Source organism: Somniosus microcephalus, chromosome 1 (assembly GCF_052327205.1).
Source record: "Somniosus microcephalus isolate GS21.2 chromosome 1, FLI_Smic_1.0, whole genome shotgun sequence".
Taxonomy (NCBI): domain Eukaryota; kingdom Metazoa; phylum Chordata; class Chondrichthyes; order Squaliformes; family Somniosidae; genus Somniosus; species Somniosus microcephalus.
Genome location: NC_140987.1, coordinates 259436203 through 259460332, shown reverse-complemented (window position 1 = coordinate 259460332; position 24130 = coordinate 259436203). Strand labels below are relative to the sequence as shown.

At 46.5% G+C, this 24130-nt stretch overlaps 1 protein-coding gene across 1 annotated transcript in view; it reads left to right on the top strand.

Annotated features, from left to right (window-relative positions):
• Window positions 1–1787: 1787 nt before the first annotated feature.
• Window positions 1788–24130, top strand: part of svep1 (sushi, von Willebrand factor type A, EGF and pentraxin domain containing 1) — a 172263-nt gene continuing 149920 nt past the window's right edge. Inside the window, exons 1-7 of the mRNA XM_085984230.1 lie at window positions 1788–1791; window positions 2653–2826; window positions 4704–4823; window positions 5777–5953; window positions 15012–15096; window positions 16154–16345; window positions 22014–22181. Coding sequence (XP_085840356.1) covers window positions 1788–1791; window positions 2653–2826; window positions 4704–4823; window positions 5777–5953; window positions 15012–15096; window positions 16154–16345; window positions 22014–22181 — 920 coding nt within the window. The remainder of the gene's footprint in view (window positions 1792–2652; window positions 2827–4703; window positions 4824–5776; window positions 5954–15011; window positions 15097–16153; window positions 16346–22013; window positions 22182–24130) is intronic.

Genomic DNA, 24130 nt, shown 5'->3' with positions numbered 1-24130 from the left:
CAAATGTGCCATTGGGTTAAGACTGCTGGCTTCACCAAAGTAGGTATGGGGTCAGTCTCACGTGTTTTGCTGTCTGGGTCTGCGTGTTAATGGGAGCATAGCACACCTCCAGCTCCCGACGCACGGTATAAGATAGCAAGAGGGACAAATGAAGATCAGTGTCCCAAAACAGGATCCCAAGACCCTGATATTAAAGTAGGTACAATGGGGTCCCAAATAAAAAAAGGCTTACGAGAGCGTGCGTACATTTATTTACCTGCATGTGGTCTTTTCATGGCATTCGTTAGGTTAGAGAAAAGCTATCGATAATATAATAAGAACAATGAATAATTAAAGCGTAATGCTTTTATCACATTGCTGTTGTGGGAGCTTGCTGTGCGCAAATTGGCTGCCATGTTTCTGACATTACAACAGAGACTACTTCTGGACTTGTGATTCTCCCTCTTTCGGCTGCATTTAAACAAGCCGAGAAAATAAGCTGGGAGGAGTTAACTGGGTGAACATAACCAGGCATTATGAATGACTGACTGAATGAATGAAGGAAACTTTAATTCCTCTAATTTTTCTCTCATTTTCAGATCAAGTTACTGGCCACAGCTTGTCCCGATGACCTTAAAAAGGGCAACCTGTTGGCATGGCCTGATTTTCTGTCAGGAATTGTTGGAAGAGTGAAGAAAGATTCCAGGAGTGTTTTCTGCGCTGGTAATTTCTCTCCTTGCTAATATACATACAGAGAGGGCCCAGTTTCCGCTGGGCAGGGAGAGGTAAAATTGCTCTCCCCGCACCCCCCTCCCCACCGCCCCTAGTCTTATTCAACTGACAAGTTAATTCATTACTAACTAACCCTAACATATAACATTCTCCTTCCCCATGCGGTTAAGATACAGTAGCTAAGCGTTCAATGCACCTATTTGCTTTTTAAAATTCAGATTGCCCCGTGCTGGAAGGATCTCAGCCCAGTCTCCTAGTGTCCAGTACTGACGTAAAACCAGGGTCAAGGGTTGAGCTGTCTTGTGAATGTGGTTACCATCTTATTGGAGACCGTGTGCAGCACTGTCAGAACTTGGGAGCATGGAGCTATCCAATTCCCTACTGTGAAAGTAAGTTGTCGCGTACTACAACTGTACACTGTCCTTGTAAATATAACAGAGGACCAGCCCAATGGCTCAATTGGTGAATACAACACCTGAGTATGGAACTCAGACCTCAAGAGAAAGACTTTCATGACTACATGCGTCCCAAAGCGTTTTACTACCAGTGAAGTAGTTTTGAAGCGTAGTGTAAAAAACCCAGCAGCCAATTTGCACACAGCAAGAGCCCACAAACAGCAAGGTGATAATGACCAGATAATCTGTTTTAGTGATGTTGATTGAGAGATAAATATTGGCCAAGGACACCTAGGAGAACTCCGCTGCTTTTCTACGTCCTCCTGAGAGAGCAGACTAGGCCTTGGTTTAAAATCTCATCTGAAAGACGTCCGCTCCGACCGTGCAGCACTCCCTCAGTACCACACAGCCTAGATTTTGTGCTCGTCTCTGGAGTGGGGACTGGAACCCATGACCTTCTGACTCAGAGGCAGGCATACACAGTTGATGAAGGTCCCATCTTGGACCCTTAGTTTGGAGTGATAATAGGGAGGCTAGAATTGACCTCCACGCTCCTGAATGCTATCCATTGGCTCAGGTCACGATCGAGGCTGGCTATACGGTCAAGGCCCGCACAGAAAGAATGGTCGCAGTGACCAGGTGGCAGAGGGAGGCTGCAATCTTTGGGACTATACCCCCATCATGAGTCAGCGCCTTCAGCATATCAGGCTGTTACAAACTGCAATGTTTTATTATTAATCATTGAAATATTTAACCTAATTGTGAATTAAGTATCAGATTTTCGAGAAAAAAAAACTGCAAATGCTGGAATCCGTACAGCACAGAAGGAGGACATTTGGCCCCTCATACCTGTGCCAGCTTTTTGAAAGAACTGTCCAATGAGTCCCACTTCTGACCCGATCTTTCCTCACAGACCTGCAAATCTGAAATAACAGCAGAAAATGCTGGAAATACAACAAACGGCTCCATGAGCATCTGAAAAGGCAAGCGAGGTGAATGTTTCAGATAAGAAAAAAAGACTTTAAAGAGTTAGCCCTGTTTTAATGACCCGAATTCTCCCAAAATTCAAATTTTAAATTGTGTTTGGAAATCATAAAAAAAGACGTGCATTTCTATAGCACCTTTCAAATAACCTCAGAACATCCTAAAGTGCTTCACAGCCAATTAAGTACTTTTGAAGTGTAGTCACTGTTGTAATGTAGGAAACGCGGCTGACAATTTGCGCACAGCAAGCTCCCACAAACAACAATGTGATAATGACCAGATCATCTGCTTTTTTGTGATGTTGGTTGAGGATTACATATTGGCCAGGACCCCGGGGAGAACTCCCCTGTTCTTCTTCTTCGAATGAAGTACTTTTGAAGTGTGGTCACTGTAGTATGTAGCGAGCCTTCATCAGAATTGAAACATAAACCTGTCTTCCTTCGCACCTGATGAATACAATTCCAGCATTTTCTGGTTTTGTTTGTCTTTGATTTTGGCTTACAATTTTTGTAGAACAGAAATGTGAATCTTCCTTTCAGTTTGTTTTATGTGTGATTTTCAGGGATTAACTGTGGCTTGCCTCCTGCCCTGGACAACGGGAGCTTTGTTGCTGAAGACTATCTCTTTGACAGTGCTGTGTCCTACCTGTGTAACAATGGTTACTACCTGTTGGGGCATTACAAACTCTTTTGTGCCGATGATGGAAACTGGGCTGGAGTTGTACCTGTCTGTCTTGGTAAGTCCAAAAAAATTAAATCCCTAAAGATTTAAGAGCTGATACCGAGGACCTAAACTGATTGCAATCCAATTTAGGATGAATTGAAGTATGCCTTATAAAAAAGAAAGACTTGCATTTATATAGCACCTTTCATGAGCTCAGGGCGTCTCAAAGTGCTTTACAGCCAATGAAGTACTTTTGAAATGCGGTCACTGTTGTAATGTGGGAAACGCAGCTGCCAATTTGTGCACAGCAAGCTCCCACAAACAGCAACGTGATAATTGCCAGATCATCTGTTTCAGTGATGTTGGTTGAGCGATAAATAATAGCCCAGGGCACCGGGGAGAACTCCGGGGATAACTCCCCAACTCTTCTTTGGAAAAAGTGCTGTGGGATCTTTTATGTCCACCTGAGAGGGCAGACGGGGCCTCGGTTTAGCGTCTCACTCGAAAGAAGGCAGCTCCAACAGAGCAGCGCTCCTTCAGTACTGCATTGGGAGTGTCAATTTGTGCTCAAATGACTGAATTGGGACTTTGAACCCACAATCTTCTGAGTCAGAGGTGAAAGTGCTACCCACTGAGCCACAGCTGACACCAAATAAGAAAGTCGGAATTCTTATTCACATTGAGGGCTGTGAGCACGAACTGCCTGATCTGTAAGGTTCTGCTGGTAGCATGTATCCTGATAGTGCACATATTTATGCGACATATTTATGCGACTTGTATTTGTATTGGATTTTCACTCCCTGTAAGGAGGCTATAGTAAATCCATCTGATGCACATATTTATATAAATACTACATGTATGTAAACTTGGAGGGATTATTTTACAATCGTCACTTCTTCCTGGCTGCTATAATACCTGCAACTAGCAGAAGAAGATTGTAGTCTAAATAAAACTGGATGTACAAGCTGCAAAGTACACACTTGAGTATGTGATGCCTAAATTCATCTATTAACTCTCAGGAAAGACAGAACAGGCTGAGGATCTTTTCTCTAGAAAAGAGAAGACTGAGGGGTGACCTGATAGAAGTCTTTAAAATTATGAAAGGGATTGATAGGGTAGAAGTAGAGAAAATGTTCCCACTTGTGGGGGAGACCAAAACGAGGGGTCGTAAATATAAGATAGTCACTAATAAATCCAATAAGGAATTCAGGAGAAATGTCTTTACCCAGAGAGTGGTTAGAATGTGGAACACGTTACCACAGGGAGTGGTTGAGGCGAATAGCATAGATACAATTAAGGGGAAGCTAGGGTAGGAGGAGGCTGGTGTGGATAATAAACACCGGCATGGACCAATTGGGCCGAATGGCCTGTTTCTGTGCTGTAAATTCTGTGTATTTCTATGTAAATTCAACATTGTTTCACCCTTTCTTGGGTGGAAAACAGTCACAACGATAACCCTATTTAGCAGGGCAAAGGCCAGCGCCCATTCAGCACAGACGTTTGGGCCACCGATAAATTGATCAGGGCCTTTTTTTTAGGCGTCCCTGGTGGCTGTAATGAGCGCAGGCCACATCAGAATACCCGTGCACCCATTTCAGACCCTGACGCCTAAAGGTACCCCAGTGAATTTCAAGCAGAGATTTAGATTAAAAAGGAACACATTCATTATCATTTTCTTTCGAATTTTTTCAACCCTGCTTTAGGAATTCCACGTCAGAGTTTTTTTTAAAAATCTCTGTCTACGCTGTAGTTGTTTCCTGCACGCATCATACCCCGCGCGCATCGTACTCCACGCGCATTGTACTCCACGCGCATTGTACTCCACGCGCATTGTACCCCGCACCCATCATATCTTGAGCATATCATACCCTGCGCGGATCGTATCCTGTTTGCATTGTATACCCTCACTCTCAGTCACACAAAATCAATGTTCCCTGTTGTTGTTTCCAGATCTCGATGAATGCGCACTAGGGTCAGACTGTGACAAAAGGTCTGAATGCATCAATACCGTTGGGTCCTACACTTGCACCTGCAGGCCACCGTACACTGGCGATGGAAGAAACTGCACTGGTACAGTTGTTAGATGTGCTCTCCGGCCGCATTTATTATCGGGTGCAAAGAGTCAACTGTGTAGAGTGGGATTGGAGTCATGTGTAGTCCAGACTGAGTAGGGGTGGCAGGTTCCCTTCCCTGAAGGACATTACTGAACCAGTTGGCTTCTAATGACAATATGGCAACTTTCTGGTTACTTTATCTGATGCCAGCCCACAAATCACCAAATTTAATGAATGCAAAGCAATTGGTGGAATTTGAACTCCCAACCTCTGGATTATTAGTCCAGTATCACAACTGCCAGGCTATTGTACCCACGCTATATCGGAAGCAAATTATTTTTCTTGAATTAGTCAACAGCACGAAGAGATTAATTATTTCTTTAAAAGGACATTCTTTTATATTAAACAGCAAGGAAAGAAAAATAAATTCTCTTGTCGCTGTACAACTTGTGCTAGTTGTTGGGATGGGAATTCAAATGCATGTGAGAATGAACAAATTAATTAGAATAAGTGCATTACCATAAATACTGTAATCTAATTTTTGTTACTTAATAAAGCCCACAATTTTTCTTCAAAATGGGTAAACAATGAACTGAAAAGTCACTTCTTACTGAGTTTCTGTAGTGATTCCTGAACCTTTTTTCATATCCTGTGAAAATTAATACCATGTAAAAACTTCTTTACCCAGAGAGTGGTGAGAATTTGGAACTCACTACCACAGGGAGTGGTTGAGGCGAATAGCATAGATGTATTTAAGGGGAAGCTAGATAAGTACACGAGGGAGGAAGAGGAGTAAAAGGTATGCTGATGGCGTGAGATGAAGAGGGGTGGGAGGAGGCTTGTGTGGAGCATAAACACCGGCACAGACCAGTTGGGCTGAATGACCTGTTTCTGTGATGTAAAATTCTTTTGTAATTCCATGTAGAAATAACTTAATTTGTTTGTTTTTCCCCTTGTCACATCATTCAGATCCAATTAGTTGTAAAGACCCTGGGAGACCTGCTCATGGATTGGCTCGGGGCAGTGTGCACTTTGTTGGCAGTCAGGTGACTTTCTCGTGTGAGGACGGATACCAATTGAATGGTAATGAGAATGTCACATGTTTAGAGGATGGACAGTGGAGTGACCCCATGCCTCGCTGCCAAGGTGTGTAACGATTTAGCGAATATAAAGGCACTGGAGAAGGTGCAAAAAAGATTTACATTGATGATACCAGAACTGAGAGGGTACAACTATCAGGAAAGACTGAACAGGCTGGGATTCTTTTCTCTAGAAAAGAGAAGATTGAGAGGTGACCGAATAGAGGTCTTTAAAATTATGAAAGGTTTTGATAGGGTAGACGTAGAGAAGATGTTTCCACTTGTGGGGGAGTCCAACACGAGGGGTCATCAATATAAGATAGTCACTAATAAATCCAATAAGGAATTCAGAAGAAACTTTTTTACCCAGAGAGTGGTTGGAATGTGGAACTCGCTACCACAGGGAATAGTTGTGGCAAATAGTATAGATGCATTTAAGGGGAAGCTAGATAAGTGCATGAGAGAGAAAGGGGAATAAAAGGATATGTCGAGATGAAGTAGGGTGGGAGGAGGCTCGTGTGGAGCATAAACACCGGTATAGACCAGTTGGGCCGAATGGCCTTGTTCTATGCTATAAATTCTATGAATAGAGAGAACAGACCACATAGTTAATTATATGAGTAAGGAAAACCTGACAACAAAGGGGTTGAATTTCCTGCCTGCTAACTTCAGTGAGGAAATGGACGAATAAAAAGTTTTGGAACTTATGTTGAAAGCACGGGATGACTGCCCATTTTTCTCCCAAGATTTTGCCCCTCAAGACCATTAATGAGGATGTCGTACAGCACACCAAGTCAGCATTTGCTTCCAAGGCAGACCTAGGGTTGGTGAGGCCGTTTCTTTCCTCATTTGGTGCAACTTTTGTCTAAAAGATTAAGAAATGGCACGAAATCTACAGGGATTTGTTACTGGCATTCAGATTTACTGAGTCAGTTCATTTACATCATTAATAACAAACCCACCAGGTCCAGTGCAAGGAGCATGCTTGCGGAGGGAGCAGAACATTTCAAAGAGCCGGGACAGGCACGATGGCCCGAATGGCCTCCTCCTGTGCTGTATGATTCTGTTAGTCTCGACTCACTTCCTTCTGGGGAGATACTGTAACAGGTTGTGATAGTTTGCAAACGGAGTCACGATAGGGTGTGTGTACACAGAACAGGAAGGATGTGGGTTCTCTCAATGGCACTAAGCAGACAAGCCAGCAGGTATATTTATAGTACTTGGGGCTGGTAGCAGAAGTGAACCTTGCAGCTGTTTGATTTTCAAAAATCAAAACTCTTTTTGCTTTCAAAAGTTCGCAGCATCACCCAGGTATAAAGTAAAATGATAAACACAACAACCCCAAAACCAAAGTGTTTGAATAAGCGTTTAAGAAAAACAGCCTAAAGGCCAAACAGGAGCAGCTCGAAAGATTTGTAAGTGAAAAAATCGGGGAGCTATGCAAACATCAATTGAGGAGCATGAAAATGAAGTTATGGTGGAAAACACGCTCTGTGTAATGTACTGGAGCTCTTTGGTGTCAGCCATGGCTCAGTGGGTAGCACTCTCACCTCTGAATCAGAAGGATGGGTTCATAGACCCACTCCAGGGCCTTGAGCACAAAATTTAGGTTCACACTCCCAGTGCAGTACTGAGAGAGTGCTCCCTGTTGTGTATGTACCTTTAAGGGAATAACTGGTCTCTGACTGCAGTACCGGCAGTGACCACCCCTGTATAAAAGGCCCTAGCAGGCTTCTGTAGTTTCAGTTTCCAGGTTGTCTCCATTCAGTAAAGACTTGTTATAATCAACTCCTGCAGTCCGTGTCTCAATTATACACGGACATAATACTGGCGACGAGTAAGAAACGAACTTCCCTGCAACTCGGCAGCACGTCGGACGACGTTATTGAAGGTCGAAGCCAGAAGAGAAAAAAAAAATCCAAAGAAACTCGAGAAACAGGCGTCGACCGTGGGCAACCGCCCTCCAAATCATCGAATTGAAAAGTGCAGGAGAGACTGTCGAGAGCCAGGCTTGGTCTCCAGTCTGTGGTTTCCCAGCTAATCGGGCTGGTGGCAGGTAGTGCACTGATCCTTCCTGAGCTGCGGCGGGCTAGAGCTCGATCGGATGGCTCTGCAATGGGGCCGGGCAGCGAGTCGGGAAGCAAAGAGAGAGAGAGAGGGTGGAGCACACAGGTGCTTCGCAGCTGGGCAGCGTTCGGACCTAAGAAGAGGGAGGGAAGTGTCCCAGAGGGTCCGCTCCACGACGGGAATGGTTCTTCAATTAACGGAGCAAATATTGAAGCGCGATAGAAAAATAAAAATACCGCGGAGAGCGGCGTTGGCAGCAGCGATCGGGGAGGCGCGAAGACCATAGGGCGTCGCCATTACAGGATAGTAAAATAAATATAAGCGCCAGCAACAGCGTTGGCAGCAGCAGCAGTGGCGGGAAAGCGCGGAAGGCGCCATCTTAACTCGGCGAGGAAGAAGGAAAAGCGTGGGAGGCGCCATTTTGTTCCATCGGGGACGAAGGCAAAGCGCGGGAGGCGCCATCTTAGATTTTCAAGATGCCAAAGACTGGCGATATCACTGCCTTCGATAATGCAATATAAGACTGGACCACGTATGTGGAAAGAGTCGAGGTATATTGCGAGGCAAACGAAATAGCCAATGAGAAAAAGGCATCAGTATTGCTAAATTTAATGGGCGCAAGAACGTGCGGCCTATTGCGGGACCTGATTACTCCAGCCAAACCGAAGGCGAAGAGTTTGAACGAAATTGTTGCTATCCTACAGGAACACCTAAATCCTACACCGCTGCTGATAGCAGAAAGATTTAAATTCCACAGGAGAAATCAGCATAAAAATGAGAGCAATGCTGATTACCTTACGGAACTACGCAAGCTATCAAAGCACTGCCAGTTCGGAGCAGGACTGGCAGATACCTTACGGGATAAATTTGTCTGTGGACTCCTGAGTGAAGGAACCCAGAAGAGGTTACTCTCAGAGAAAGAGCTGATGCTAGATAAGGTTTTCAGCGTGGCAGTATCGTACGAAGCAGCAGCAAGGGGAGCTGTGGAAATACAACAAAAGCCACAGGAATACGGCACCCACGAAATGACACAGGGATTTGCAAAATGTTATCGCTGCGGCAGAACAAACCATGACCAGAAGGACTGCTGGTCCAAGGACAAAATATGCAGGCAATGCGGAAAGATGGGACACATTGCACGAGTTTGCAGGTCTGGGAAGAAGACCAACGACAACAAAAAGGCTACTAAGGAACTGTACAGGAAAGTACAAAAGATGACGGACAGTAGTTCCGAAGACCAGATGAGTGATAGTGAATCCGGGAACAAGAGACTAAGCTGTCTCAAACTTCACAACATAATCGCAAAAGAGGATCACCGAACCATTTGGGTCACCCTCACGATAGCAGGGTCCCAAGTCAAAATGGAATTTGATACAGGATCAGCTCTAACCATCATGAATCGACGGGACTACGAGCGGCTATTCTCACACATACCCTTGAGAGAAACATCCATTGTCTTGAGGACGTATACGGGGCAAAATGTATACCCCAGAGGAAAAATAAGGGTGCCTGTCGACTACAACGGCAAGAAAATACGGAAATTGTATCTCTACATTCTGCAAGATGGTGGACCACCGTTATTGGGACGTGAATGGATCAGAAAGATAAGTTTAGACTGGCACTCCATTCAGGCACTGATGGTGGCTGGTAAAAAGGATGACGACGTCACTCCTGGACGATTGTCAACAATCTTAGCTGACGCCAAAGAGGTATTTCAACAAGAACTGGGCACTCTTAAAGGCGTAACCGCCTCGATAAAAATAGAGGAGAATGCAATTCCCAAGTTTTTCAAAGCAAGACTGGTACCATATGCAATTCGCCCAGCCGTCGAGGCAGAGCTGAAGAATGCAGGCGTGTTATCTAAGGTAGACTGGAGCGAGTGGGCGACACCCATCATTCCTGTCATGAAGAAAATGTTAAACAATAAGTCTGAGGAGCCAAGGAAGGTTCGCATCTGTGGGGACTTCAAGGTGACGGTGAACCCAGTCCTTCACACAGTACAATATCCTCTTCCAAGGATAGAAGATATCTTTGCCTCACTATCTGGAGGGAAGCGTTTTACAAAAATTGACCTAGCACAAGCATATTTGCAGATGGAGGTTGAAGAATCCTCTAGGAAGTATCTCACGATAAACACTCACAAAGGTCTTTACCAGTATAATCGACTGGTATTCGGAGTAGCATCAGCTCCGGCGATATGGCAAAGAGCGATGGAACAAGTCCTGCAAGGGATTCCGGGGACTCAGTGTTACTTGGACGACATCCTAGTGACAGGTGAAGATGACAGTGAACACCTTGCCAACCTAGAGCAGGTGCTCACTAGACTACGTGAACATGGGCTACGAGCCAACCGCCCTAAGTGCGAGTTTTTTAAGAAACAGATATCGTATTGTGGCCACTTGATTGACGAAGAGGGGTTGCATAAGCCCCTGACAAAATTGAAGCGGTAGTTAAGACTCCAGCGCCTGAAAATGTGTCGCAACTGAGGTCATTCCTCGGATTGGTGAATCACTACCATAAGTTTTTGCCGAATTTGTCCACAATTCTGCATCCACTGAACGCCCTACTGCGAACGGGAGTAGCATGGAAATGGAGCGATGAATGTAAGCGGGCCTTTCAGAAGAGTAAGGACCTAATCACTTCAAGAGAAGTACTGGCTCACTACAACCCATCACTACCGATAAGACTGGCATGTGATGCGTCTCCCTACGGTGTTGGGGCGGTACTGTCACATAAATTCCTTGATGGTTCAGAGAGGCCGATAGCTTTTGCATCACGCTCCTTAACTTCAGCCGAGCGTAACTATGCCCAGATTGACAGAGAGGCCCTCAGCCTGGTGTGGGGGGTGAAGAAGTTCAATCACTACCTGCACGGTCAGAAATTTACTCTACTAACTGATCATCAACCTCTCGTCTCCATTTTCAACCCTCAGAAGGGCGTACCGATAATGACGGCACAACGGCTACAGAGGTGGTCCCTTTTCCTAGGGGCACACCAATATAACATCGAGTACAAAGGCACTAAACAGCATGGGAATGCTGATGGATTGTCACGCCTACCGTTGCCGACGGTGGAAGAAGAACTGGCAGTGGATCCAGTGGAGTTATTCCACTCGACTATAGTCGAATGTCTCCCTGTGACGAATGCAAACATAGAAAAGGAAACACGAAATGACCCGACACTCTCCTGGGTCTATGATTTAACGGTGAAGGGATGGCCAGCACATGGCGAACCACTGCTGCCAGCATTCTCGCCGAGAAGAGAACAGCTGTCAGTGTGCAGAGGAACCTTGATGTGTGGATCCAGAGTAGTAATTCCACCCAAATTGAAGGATAGAGTGCTCAATGAGCTTCATGAGGGTCATCTGGGAGGGGTAAAAATGAAGAACTTAGCTAGAGCGTTTGTGTGGTGGCCGGGAATCGATAGAGAAATCGAAGAGATGACCGAGAGCTGTACAGGATGCCAGAAGGTCCAAAACGCCCCATCACAAGCCCCTCTACATCCATGGGAGTGGCCCTCATCTCCATGGCAAAGGGTGCACATTGATTTTGCTGGTCCCTTTATGGACTCGATGTTTTTAATTGCGGTGGATGCACATTCAAAGTGGCCAGAGGTAATAAAAATGTCCTCAACCACCACAGAAAAAACTATCACAGTCTTACGAACCATATTCGCCAGGAATGGGCTGCCTGAACAGATTTGCTCTGACAATGGACCACAGTTTGTGTCTGAAGAGTTCCGGAGGTTCTTAAAGAACAATGGTGTTAAGCATTACACATCCGCCCCATATCATCCAGCCACTAATGGATTGGCCGAGAGGTTTGTTCAAACATTCAAGAAGGCTATCAAGGCAATGTGTAATGAAGATATACCCCTACAACACAAGGTGGATAACTTCTTGTTTGCCTACCGGAATGCGACACATGCGGTTACCAACCAAACTCCAGCCATGATGTTCTTCAATCGAAGACTATGATGCCGCTTGGATTTGGTTAAGCCAAACGTCAGAAGAGATGTGGAGAACAGGCAGTTTCAGAATATGAATGAAAGGCCGACCAGGAGTTTTAAGATAGGTCAACCAGTTTTGGCCCGGGACTACCGCACAGAGAAATGGCAGCCAGGAACGATCTGTACACAGCAAGGACCTCTAATGTATACCGTGGACATTGGAGAGAGCATTGTAAGACGCCATGCTGACCAGATTCTAGAGTCACTGGAAAACATCAACTCCACACCACGATCTGATACACCTGGCGATGAAACTGAAGTACCAATTGTATCTACCGCAGAATCGGTGATATTGGAAGCAGACGAACCAAACAACGACATTGATCCCGACTCAACCTTGCCAGAAGAACCTGATATCCCAAAGAGGCGTTATCCAGACAGAATCAGGAAGCCTCCTCAAAGACTGAACTTATAATTGCTTAACTTCAACCAATGTATCTAGCAACCGTAATTGTAATTAGTTATTATTTAGTTGTTAAATGAATGTTATGTACTGTTTATCTAAAAGGGAAGGAATTGTTGTGTATGTACCTTTAAGGGAATAACTGGTCTCAGACTGCAGTACCGGCAGTGACCACCCCTATATAAAAGGCCCTAGCAGGCTTCTGTAGTTTCAGTTTCCAGGTTGTCTCCATTCAGTAAAGACTTGTTATAATCAACTCCTGCAGTCCGTGTCTCAATTATACATGGACATAATACTCCCCTTGCTCTTTCCCCATACCCCTGCAAATTTGTCCTTTTCACATATATATCTAACTCCCTTTTGAAAGTTACTGTTGAATCTGCTTGCAACCACCCTTTCAGGCATCGCATTGCAGATCATAACTTAGTGGATGAGATAGGGCAGGATTTTCATTGGGCCCTGGAGTCGGGATTGGAGGCGTGTGGGGGGTTGAAATCGGGGATCCCGACACCATCCCGCCCCCAACCCGCCTCCATGCCAGTTTCAAAGGAGGCGAGTACCCGCCCTGCACTGGGACCCGCCTACCCGAGGTTAACAGGTAGTTAACGGGCAGTTTTTAGCCTAATCCCTATTTTGAAGGTTGAAGTGTGGGATTCCCGACGGCTCCAAACCATGCCAAGTTAGAGGAGTCGGGCCGTCGGGTTGAAGGACTTGGAGGGGTCGAGATGTCGGTGTTCAGGTGAGTGATGTGTGCATGAGTGCAAAGGTAAGTGTGTTTGGTGTGTCTAAAGTGATTAAAGAAGTGTAAATTACCTTTTCTTACCTTTTCAGCCTTCCTTCCTTTAGGTCCCGGGAGTCCCTCATCTCACCGGCACAGAAAGCAGAATGGCTGCGAACTGTCAAAAGTGACAGCCTGCAGCTTTCTGTGCAGGAGAGATTTCTAACAGCCTGTGGAGAAGGACTCAGGTTAGAAGTAAGACTGTCAGTGTTTGACAGCTTCAAACAGCTGTGAAACGCTGATATTTCATCTGTCAGAACCTCTTGACAGATGAAATTTCAATCTGTGAGGTTACCTGTTGCCAGGTGGCCCTTAATTAGCCTGCTGAGCCCACTGGGCGGGCTCAACAAGGTCAATCAAGTTAAAATCGCGTGGATTGGCCGCATCTCGATGGAGGCGGGACTACAACCCCGAAAGTTGTGGTCCGCCTCCAACCCGACTCCTCAATGAAAATCCAGCCCATTGTTTCACACCATTAGGGGTTGACACCACATGGAGAGTAACTCCAGTTCTGTGTCAAATCGGGTTTAAAAAGTGTTCTCTGGACACTTTTAACCCATTCTGGAGTTGATTTGATTGTTTAGAGAGGGTGGGCCCTCCGACCAGTGCTCTCTAAAGATTTCAGTGTAACCCCTGGGAGAGGAGATCTGTACATGCACAGAGCTTTGTCCTGGGCACTGGTATCACAGTTTCAGCCAGGTAGTATGAACAGGGAATAAAAACAGAAAATGCTGGAAACACTCAGCAGGTCAAGCAGCATCTGTGAGAGAAATAGAGTTAACGTTTCAGCTGGATGACCTTTTGTCAGATCTGAAACGTTAACTCTGTTTCTCTCTCCACAGTTGCTGCCTGACCCGCTGAGTGTTTCCAGATCCAAAATCATTAAATTCAATGTTGAGGCCGGAAGGCCATAAAGCACCTAATCGAAAGATGAGGTGCTGTTCCTCGAGCTTGTGTTGAGCTTCATTGGAACAGTTTTTCTTTTATTCATTCACGGGATGTGGGCGTCGCTGCCAAGGCCAGCATTTATTGCCCATCCCTAATTGCCCTTGAGAAGGTGGTGGCGAGCCGCCTTCTTGAACCGCAGCAGTGCGTGTGGTGAAGGGACTCCCACAGTGCTGTTAGGGAGGGAGTTCCAGGATATTGACCCAGCAACGATGAAGGAACGGTTGTATATTTCCAAGCCAGGATAGTGTGTGACTTGGAGGGGAACTTGGAGGTGGTGGGAGTGTAGGAAGCCAAGGATAGAGAGGTCATAGTGGGAGTGGAGAAGTAAACTGGCAAGCGACCAGTAGCTCAGGGTCATGCTTGCAGATTGAATGGAGGTGTTCAGCAAAGCGATAACCCAATCTATAAAGAGGGTCCCACCTGTCTGGAACTAATCCTGCAGCTATGGCCCTGAGTGTAGCTTTAGTATAAATGCAGCAACATACAATATTGAAGTCAGCAGTTATGCACCGAAAATAAATTCCTAAATTAAACGTACTCTGGAAAAATGTAACAGTTACTGTTTATGGCTTATCAACTAGACATATTTGTTGCCTGTTTATAGTTTGGACCCAACTAAGGATGGTTCCTTGGGGGGTGGGAGGAGGAAAATTGGTCTACATTGAAAGCGCAAAGTGGGCGATAGTGAATTGGCAGCACGTTTTAAACCAGCCCCATTTTCTTTCCATTGAAGTCAATAGAAAAGACAGTGAGGCGGGGTGTCAGAGGAGCACAGATTCGCTATTGCTCATTTTGCACTTTCAATGAAGACCAATTCCGCCCTCCAGTTTGTTTTTCTGTTTCCTGCATACATGCTAGAGTTTTAGCATTATTAGTTTTATATTATTGCTTGTTTACAGCAATTTGATCTTTTTTTTCTAGCTCGATCTTGTGAGGCACCTGGTGTTCCAGCAAATGGTACAACTGAAGGCAATAACTTCACCTATGGTAGGAAGGTGGTGTACAGGTACAAAAAGGTCTTTCAAAGGGGTTTCTCTTCTTCCGTCACTCATTCCCCCCTGCGCCCTAGTAAAACTGAAGTCAATGGGAATCAGGGGAAAACGCTCCACTGGCTGGAGTCATACCTGGGACAAAAGAAGATGGTTGTGGTGGTTGAAGGTCAATCATCACAGCCCCAGGACATCGCTGCAGGAGTTCCTCAGGGCAGTGTCCTGGGCCCAACCATCTTCAGCTGCTTCATCAATGACCTCCCCTCCATCGTAAGGTCAGAAGTGGCACAAATACCACGGAATTGTGCTTAGTGCTCACTTAGATACTTGTGCATTCAATCTGGGGCCTTAATGAGGCTCATGCAGGAAATGGGTGCAAGCACTTTAGCTCACTAATGCAAGAGTGGGGAATTACAGCCAGAAAGAATTTGGTGCACGGCCTTCGCTCCCAGCTCCCTCCTCTTCTGCACCAGTTGCATGCCTGCTCTCCTGGCTCATAGGACTGGGTGAATTGGTCCTTTTTGTCTCCTTAAAAGGCCCACCCAGGCTCCTTAAGGTTGCTGACACTGCAGTGGAATCTATTTAATTGGATAAACTCCCCTCCCCCCACCCCGGCATGATTCAGTTTAAGTCATAACATCATAATATTTTGGTTTATTTTTTCTTTTCTCATTAATTTTCACCCCTCCCAGGCAGAAGTAGGGATCTGTTTCCACAGGGGCCGTGTGTGCGCAAGTACTTTTAATGTTAACTTTGGTCTCGGAAACTGTACATTATCTCAGTTGCAAAGTTATCATACAACGTGGAACTCGCTACCATATGGGAGTGGTTGAGGTGAATAGCATAGATACATTTAAGGGGAAGCTAGAGGTAGAAAGGAATAGAAGGTTATGTTGATAGGGTGAGATGAAGTAGGTGGGAGGAGGCTCATGTGGAGCATAAAAACCAGCATAGACCAGTTGGGCCGAATGGCCTGTTTCTGTGCTGTAAATTTTATGTAACGTTTGCCAAAGATTCTTTTTTTGGATCCTTTCCTACAGAAGGAATAAATGCTACTTTTCTTCCTTTTTATAGTTGCAATAAGGGATATGTGTTGTCTGGAGCAGCAGAAATCTCTTGTTTAGCAAATGGTAGTTGGAGTCATGAAACACCTACTTGTGAACCTCTGATGTGCCCTACTCCACAGGATACCGACAGTGGTAGATACGTCTTGAATGGGATGACATACCTCTCCACAGTTTTATACACCTGCAACAGTGGATATCAGTAAGTTAACCCTTATAATGAACTGTAACTTTGCTCATAACTATGGAATTATTGAAGTGTCCCTGTCTCCGTGCCCTCCTCCAGCCCTACAACCCTCTGAGATCTCTGCACTCTTCCAATTCTGACCTCTTGCGCATCCCCAATTTTAATCGCTCCACCATTGGCGGCCATGCCTTCAGTTGCCAAGGCCCTAGGCTCTGGAATTCCCTCCCTAAACCTCTAGCCTACTCTACCTCTCTTTCCTCCTTTAAGGCACTCCTTAAAACCTCACCTGCCCTATTATCTCCTTATGTGGCTCAGTGTCAAATTTTATCTGACAACGCTTCTGCAAAGCATCCTGGGACAGTTTACTATGTTAACGGCGCTATATAAATGCAAGTTGATGTTGTGTCCTCCACCCTTGAGTGTGCTTCCTGCTAGAACACTTCTCCAAATGTAAATCATTTTTAGTGGTTCTGCTTTCAATACTTCCATTGTAAATAGCAGAGATGGCTGGAGGTAACCCAACATCTTGAACCATCCAACGAAGCTCAACGTAAGCTCGAGGAACAGCACTTCATCTTTCAATTAGGCACTTTACAGCCTTCTGGACGCAACATTGAGTTCAACAATTTCAGACTATAGCCTCGGCCCCTATTTTTTTTCTCTCTCACATGGCAGCTGTTGATGATTCTGCCATTGTCATTTACACCTCATCTAGAGTCATCCTTTGTTTCTTAACTTGTCCCATTACCAACACCTTTTGCCTTGCACCATCGTCCCTTTTGCCTTTTAATCTCTCCTGCCTTCCACCCTATCACAGACCTTACCTTTTGTTTTTTCCTCTCCTCCCTTTCCCTGCCCCTATACTTGCTTAAAAATCTGTTACTTCTCCAACTTTTTCCAGCTCTGACAAAGGATCATCGACCTGAAACGTTATCTCTGTTTCTCTCTCCACGGAAGCTGCCTGACCTGCTGAGTGTTTCTAGCATTTCCTGTTGTTATCTTGAACCATTAGTTGCCCACAGCAATACCTAACATATCAGAAAAAAACCATCGATCTCTTACATTTCCTTTTGTTCAAACAAAAGCAAAATTTGACTAGATTTCATCCATTAGAACTCAAGCAGATTAAATCTATATATATAAATCGGTACTTCTGTCATTCTGTCTTTCTATCTGTCTATCTGTCTATCTGTCTATCTGTCTGTCTGTCTATCTGTCTATCTGTCTATCTGTCTATCTGTCTGTCATCGCGTGTGCGTTGCGGGTATGCACTCGAAAGTTACAGGGCGTACCTATGCGCGCGTTACCTCCAAAGAAAGCTTACGCTTCCAAGACGGTTTTAAGCGTATTTACGTTTCGGCCGGGCTAAAATTGTGCCCGCGGTATCCCAAAAACCTTCAACATTCCGCTCATTAGCATCTCATTATCCGCTCATTAGCGACAGAGTGACCTCGAGCTCGACCAATCGTACGCCGGGTTGCTGGCGTGTGCCGCCGGGCCAATCGGTGCGCGTGTGGCCGGGCTTTATCGTTCTGAACCGAGGTGAGTCGCCGCCATCTTGATTCCAAACTTTTCCTTTCTTTTTCCCGCTTTCTGCGTCTTAAAAAAAAACGTTGCTTTTAAAACACATATTGTTTTTTAAAAAAATGATTTAGAAAGTAATTAACTTATCTAATCTCATTAATTTTCCTACCTTTCCCCGTTTTTCCAGGTAGGCCTAGAAGCCTCGGCGTCTCCTCCGCACCCACGCCCGAGCTAGGCACTTCCCGGCCCCACTCGAAGGCTGGAGGGCCGAGCCTCAGCCCAGCACCGCTAGGGTGCGCGCGCAGCAGGAGCTGAGACGTCTCTCTCTGCCGGGGCTTGCTGAGCGTCCAGCATTACCCTGGCAACAGGCGCAATCGGCGGTCTTCACCTCGGGGGGAGGGGGGGGGCGGCCGCGACCCTCAGTGGGGGGGGGGGGGGGCCGCGACCCTCGGGGGGGGGGGGCCGCGCGCGCTGCAGGAGCAGCTGAGACGCGGCGTCTCTCTCTCTCTGGCTTGGTCAGCGTCACGGTTGCCCTGGCAACCGGGCCCGCCGGCCGAGAGAGATGCCGCGTCTCAGCTCCTGCTGCGCGCGCAATCGGCGGTCTTCACCTCCGGGGGGGGGGCGCGACCCTCGGGGGGGGGGGGTCGCGACCCTCGGGGGCCGCGACCCTCGGGGGGGGGGGGCGCCCGCCGCCCTCCCTCCCCTCCGCCCTCCATCCCCCCTCCCCTCCCCCGCCCTCCCTCCCTCCCGCCCTCCCTTCCCCTCCCTCCCGCCCTCCCTTCCCCTCCCCTGCCCTCCCTTCCCCCCCTCCCTCCCTTCCCCTCCTCCCTCCCTTCCCCTCCCCTGCCCTCCCTTCCCCCCCTCCCTCCCTTCCTTCCCCCTCCCCTCCCCCCGCCCTCCCTTCCCCGCCCTCCCCCCCCTTCCCCGCCCTCACCCTCCCCCCTCCCCCCTCCCCTGCCCTCCCTTCCCCTCCCCCTCCCCTCCCCCTCCCCTCCCCTCCCCTCCCTCTCTTCCCCCCACCCCCCCCTCTCTTCCCCCCAGTCGCTCTCTCTCTTCCCCCCAGTCGCTCTCTCTCTTCCCCCCAGTCGCTCTCTTTCTCTCTTCCAACAACAACATTCCCTCGAAAAAGCCTCGGCACCGCCGGGCACTTCAGCTAGTATTATAATAAGTGGTACAATTTTAAAGGGTGTGTAGAGATGGAGAGTCCTGGAGGTGTAAGGAGGAAGCTTATAAAGTTGCCAGAAAAAGCAGTCAGCCTGAGGATTGGGATCTTTTTAGAAATCAGCAAAGGAGGACCAAGAAATTGATAAAGAAAGGGAAAATGGAATATGAGCACAAACTAGCGAAAAATATAAAAACGGATTGTAAAAGCTTCTATAGGTATGTGAAAAGGAAAAGACTGGCGAAGATAAATGTCGGTCCTTTTACATTCAGAGACGGGAGAATTTATAATGGGAATGAGGAAATGGCAGAGAAATTAAATAAATACTTTGTTTCTGTCTTCACGGAGGAAGACACAAAAAACTTCCCAGAAATACGAGGAAACCAAGGGTATGGCGAGAATGAGGAACTTAAAGAAATTATTATTAGTAAAAAATCAGTAGTAGCAAATTAATGGGACTAAAAGTCGATAAATCCCAAGGACCAGATGACCTACATCCGGCTTTGAAAGAGGTGGACATTGGGATAGTGGACGCATTGGTTGTCATCTTCCAAAATTCTATAGATTCTGGAACGGTTCCTGCAGATTGGAGGATATCAAATGTAACCTGGCTATTTAAGAAAGGGGGGAGAGAGAAAATGGGGAACTACAGGCCTGATAGCCTCACATCAGTAGTTGGGAAAATGCTGGAATCTATTATAAAGGATGCAATAACTGAGCACTTAGAAACTAATGGTAAGATTTGGCAGAGTCAACATGGATTTATGAAAGGGAAATCCTATTTGACAAACCTATTGGAGTTCTTTGAGGATGTAACTAGTGGAGTAGACAAAGGGGAACCGGTAGATGTGGTGTATTTGGATTTTCAGAAGGCCTTCGATAAGGTCCCACACAAGAGACTGGTGAACAGAATTAGAGCACATGGAATTGGAGGTAATATACTAGCATGGTTTGAGAATTGGTTAACAGACAGAAAACAAAGAGTAAGGATAAACAGGTCTTTTTCAGGATGGCAGGCTGTGACTAGTGGGGTACCGCAAGGATCGGTGCTATTCCCAATCTATATCAATGATTTGGATGAGGGACTAAATGTAACATTTCCAAATTTGCTGATGATACAAAGCTAGGTGTCAGTGTCAGTTGTGAAGAGGATGTGAAGAGGCTTCAAGGGGATCTCGACAGGGTCAGTGAGTGGGCAAGAACATGGCAGATGGAATATAACGTGAATAAATGTGAAGTTATCCACTTTGGTAGAAAAAACAGAAAGGCAGAGTATTTTCTAAATGGTGAAAGATTGAGGAATGCAGATGCTCAAAGGGACCTGGGTGTCCTTGTATGTGAGTCACTGAAAGTGAATGTGCAGGTGCAACAAGCCATTAGGAAGGCAATAGTATGCTGGCCTTCATTACAAAAGGAATTGAGTACAGGAGTAAAGAAGTCTTACTCCAATTATATAGGGCCTTGGTGAGACCACACCTGGAGTACTGTGTACAATTTTGGTCTCCTTACCTAAGGAAGGATATACTTGCCATAGAGGGAGTGCAACGAATGTTCACGAGATTGATTTCTGAGATGGCAGGACTGTCGTATGAGAAGAGATTGAGTAAACTAGGCCTGTATTCTCTTGAATTCAGAAGAATGAAGGGGATCTCATTGAAGCATACAAAATTATTACAGGGCTTGATAGGGTGGATGCTGGGAGAATGTTTCCCTTGGCTGGGGAGTCTAGAACCAGGGGCCACAGCCTCAGGATAAAGGGTAGGCCATTCAGGACTGAGATGAGAAGAAATTTCTTCACACAGAGGGTGGTGAATCTTTGGAATTCTCTACCCCAGAGGGCTGTGGAGGCTCAGTCATTGGGTATATTCAAAACAGAAGTCGATAGATTTCTGACTAGTAAAGGCATCAAGGGATATGGCAATAGGGCCGGTGAATGGAGTTGAGGCAGAAGATCAGCCATGATCTCATTGAATGGCGGAGCAGGCTCGAAAGGCCGAATGGCCTACTCCTGCTCCTATTTCTTATGTTCTTATGTACATGCACAAATCTTTGAAGGTGGCAGGACAAGTTGATGAGGCTATTAAAAAACCATACTGGATCCTTGGCTTTATTAATATGGGCATAGAATGCACAAGCAAGGTGTTATGCTTAACATTTATAAATCACTTGTTGGGCCTCAGCTGGAGTACTGTGTCCAATTCTGGGCACCACAGATTAGGAAGGATGTCAAGGCCTTGGAGAGGATGAACAGGGGATTTTCTAGAATGGTACCAGGGATGAGGGACTGCAATTATGTTGAGAGACTAGAGAAGCTGGGATTGTTCTTCTTCGAGCTGAGAAGGTTAAGGGAAGATTCAGTAGAGGTGTTCAAAATCATGAAGGGTTTTGATAGCGTAAATAAAGAGCAACTGTTTCCAGTGGTGGGAGGGGCGGTAACCAGGGGACACAGATTTAAGATAATTGGCAAAAGAACCAGACGGGAGATGAGGAGAACTTTTTTCACGCAGCGAGTTGTTAAGGTCTACAATGCACTGTCTGAATGGATAGTGAGAACAGGTTCAATAGTACCTTTCAAAAGGGAATTGGATACATATTTGAAAAGGAAAAATTTGCAGGGCTATAGGCAAAGGGCAGGGAGTGGAACAGGGGAGCAAGGAGATTTCCATCACTCCACCATTGGCGGCCGTGCCTTCAGCTGCCCAGCCCCAAAGCATTGGAATTCCTTCTATAAATCGCTCCGTCTCTCCTCCTCTCTCCCCTCCTATAAGGTGCTCCTTAAAACCTACCTCTTTGACTAAGCTTTTGGTCACCTCTCCTAATATCTCCTTATGTGGATCGGTGTCAAATATTATGTGATAATCGCTCCTGTGAAGCGCCACGGGACATTTTTACGACATTAAAGGCGCTGTATAAATGCAAGTTATTGTTGTCATATAAATCTGTAGACCTGATATGTCGTGCTTGCAGCTCCTTTTAACTTCTTTTGAATCACTGAAGGTTGCGGGGGCCATCAATGCTAACCTGCAATAGCACCGGCCAATGGAATGGCAGAGTGCCAGTGTGTGAGATCATATCCTGTGGGCCTCCACCAGCACTTCCCAATGCTGACATCATCGGGAACAACTTCACCTTTGGAAGCTCCATTTCCTATGGCTGCAAGGAAGGGTAGGACCATCACCTTTTATTGTATGTTTAAAAATGATCATGTTCTGTAACACAAGGGTTGGCAGTTAGGAACATAGGAACAGGAGTAGGCCTCTCGGCCCCTGGAGCCTGTTCCACTATTCATTTAGATCATGTCTGATCTGTACCTGAACTCCATCTACTCACCTTGGCTCCATATCCCTTGATACCCTTACCTAACAAAAATCTATCGATCTCAGTCTTGAAAGCTTCAATTGTCCCCCAGAATCCGCAGCCTTTTGGGGCAGAGTGCTCCAGATTTCAACTACCCTTTGTGTGAAAAAGTGCTTCCTGATTTAGCTTCTAAACGGCCTGGCTCTAATTATGCCCCCTCATTCTGGATTCTTCCACCAGAGGAAATAGTTTCTCTCTATCTACCCTATCAAACCTGTTTCACATTTTAAATACCGCGATGACCGGTATAACAGGGGTAGCGCTGTTACAACATTCCTTCTGTGTGGCTCTGCTCTGGCCTGCAGCTTTATTTAAATTGCAGTCAGTTCACAAACTGTAACACCTCACTATTTAGAGGGGATTAGAAAGGCTTAACTACACAGAAGATAGTTGAACATTAATGAGGTGTTATTTACTTATATTTGTTCTTGTACTTACTGTCACCTTAAAGAGGTGCGAACTAGTGAGCAAGCACAGCTGCTCCTGGCCAAAATAAATGGAGTAGTTAAGTCACTATAACCGGCAACTTTGGAATTGATAATAAAAACAGAAGATGCTGGAAATACTCAGCAGGTCAGGCAGCATCTGTGGAAAGAGACATCGACCTGAAACATTAAGGGGGAAAAATGCGGATGGTTAGCGCCTCCCATTAGCACCTCCAGGGGCGCTAGGAAATTAGCGCCTGAGCGCGGCGATTTTAGCGCCGCTCACAAAATTGACCAGTGGTTTTGTGCTGCCGCTAAACACTACTGCCACGATCTCCTGCGCCCGCAGATCGTGATATCATGCAAGCATGCAACGCCCTGGTAGCGCCCCGGACCGGAAATTCAGTTGCGCCCCCTGCCTTAGCGCCTGCTGCTAGGAATGACAAGTAGAGGGTAACGTTTACAAGCCAGGAAGGGGTTGAGGGAGCGCTATTTAAAAGCGGGCACTTCCTGCTTTGACTTGTTGGCAAACACACCGGGTGAGCGGGAGAGAGACGTCTGGAGAGATTTAATGCTGTCCTAAGGAGTTTTCACCACTTTTGAGGTTCCTAAGCGCCGAGCTCTTTCCCTGGGCCGATCCATTAGTGCTCCCAGCACAATTGATTTAGAGATCTCTCCAGGCCGAGATTCAAGGCTGCAATGAGCAGGGTGTGGCTGGCCAGCAAGATGGCCCCTCCCCTTTAAGAACTGGACGGTGCCAGTCTGTCTGGCTTCCATGGTAACTGACATTGCCTGAGCTTCGGTAGCGTTCTGAGGTAACGCCTCACTCACTGACGTTTGCACCTTAAGAGAGATGTGTAGCGCTTGATTTAATGCTCAAATCACCTCCAGGGGCGATAGAGGTGAATTTTGCAGTCGGGGCGTTAATTAGCGCCGGATACTAAACTTTATGCCCGGCCAATATTAGCGCCCTAAAATGGGTAATACCCAATTTTTCCCCCTGGCCTAGAAATTCAGTTGTTTGCGCCAGCCGCTAGCGCCTTAGGAGGAGGAGAAGTGGGGCGCTAAGCGGCTGGTGCCCGGGCGCGGCGCGATGTGCACCTCTCGTGAAATTCAGTTAAGATTTAGCGGCGGCGCAAAACCTTTGCGTGTGCTCAGCTGCGCGCGCAGATCGTGACGTCATTTCATGGTGCAACGCCCTTTGTGCGCCCCGAACCGGAAATTCAGTGGCGCCGGCCTATTGTGCGCCTGGCGCCCCCCGCGACTGGTTTAGTGGAACGGTTCCCAGTCGCTGTGGGGCGTGGGGGGTGCTAATTAAACGGGACTCCTCCG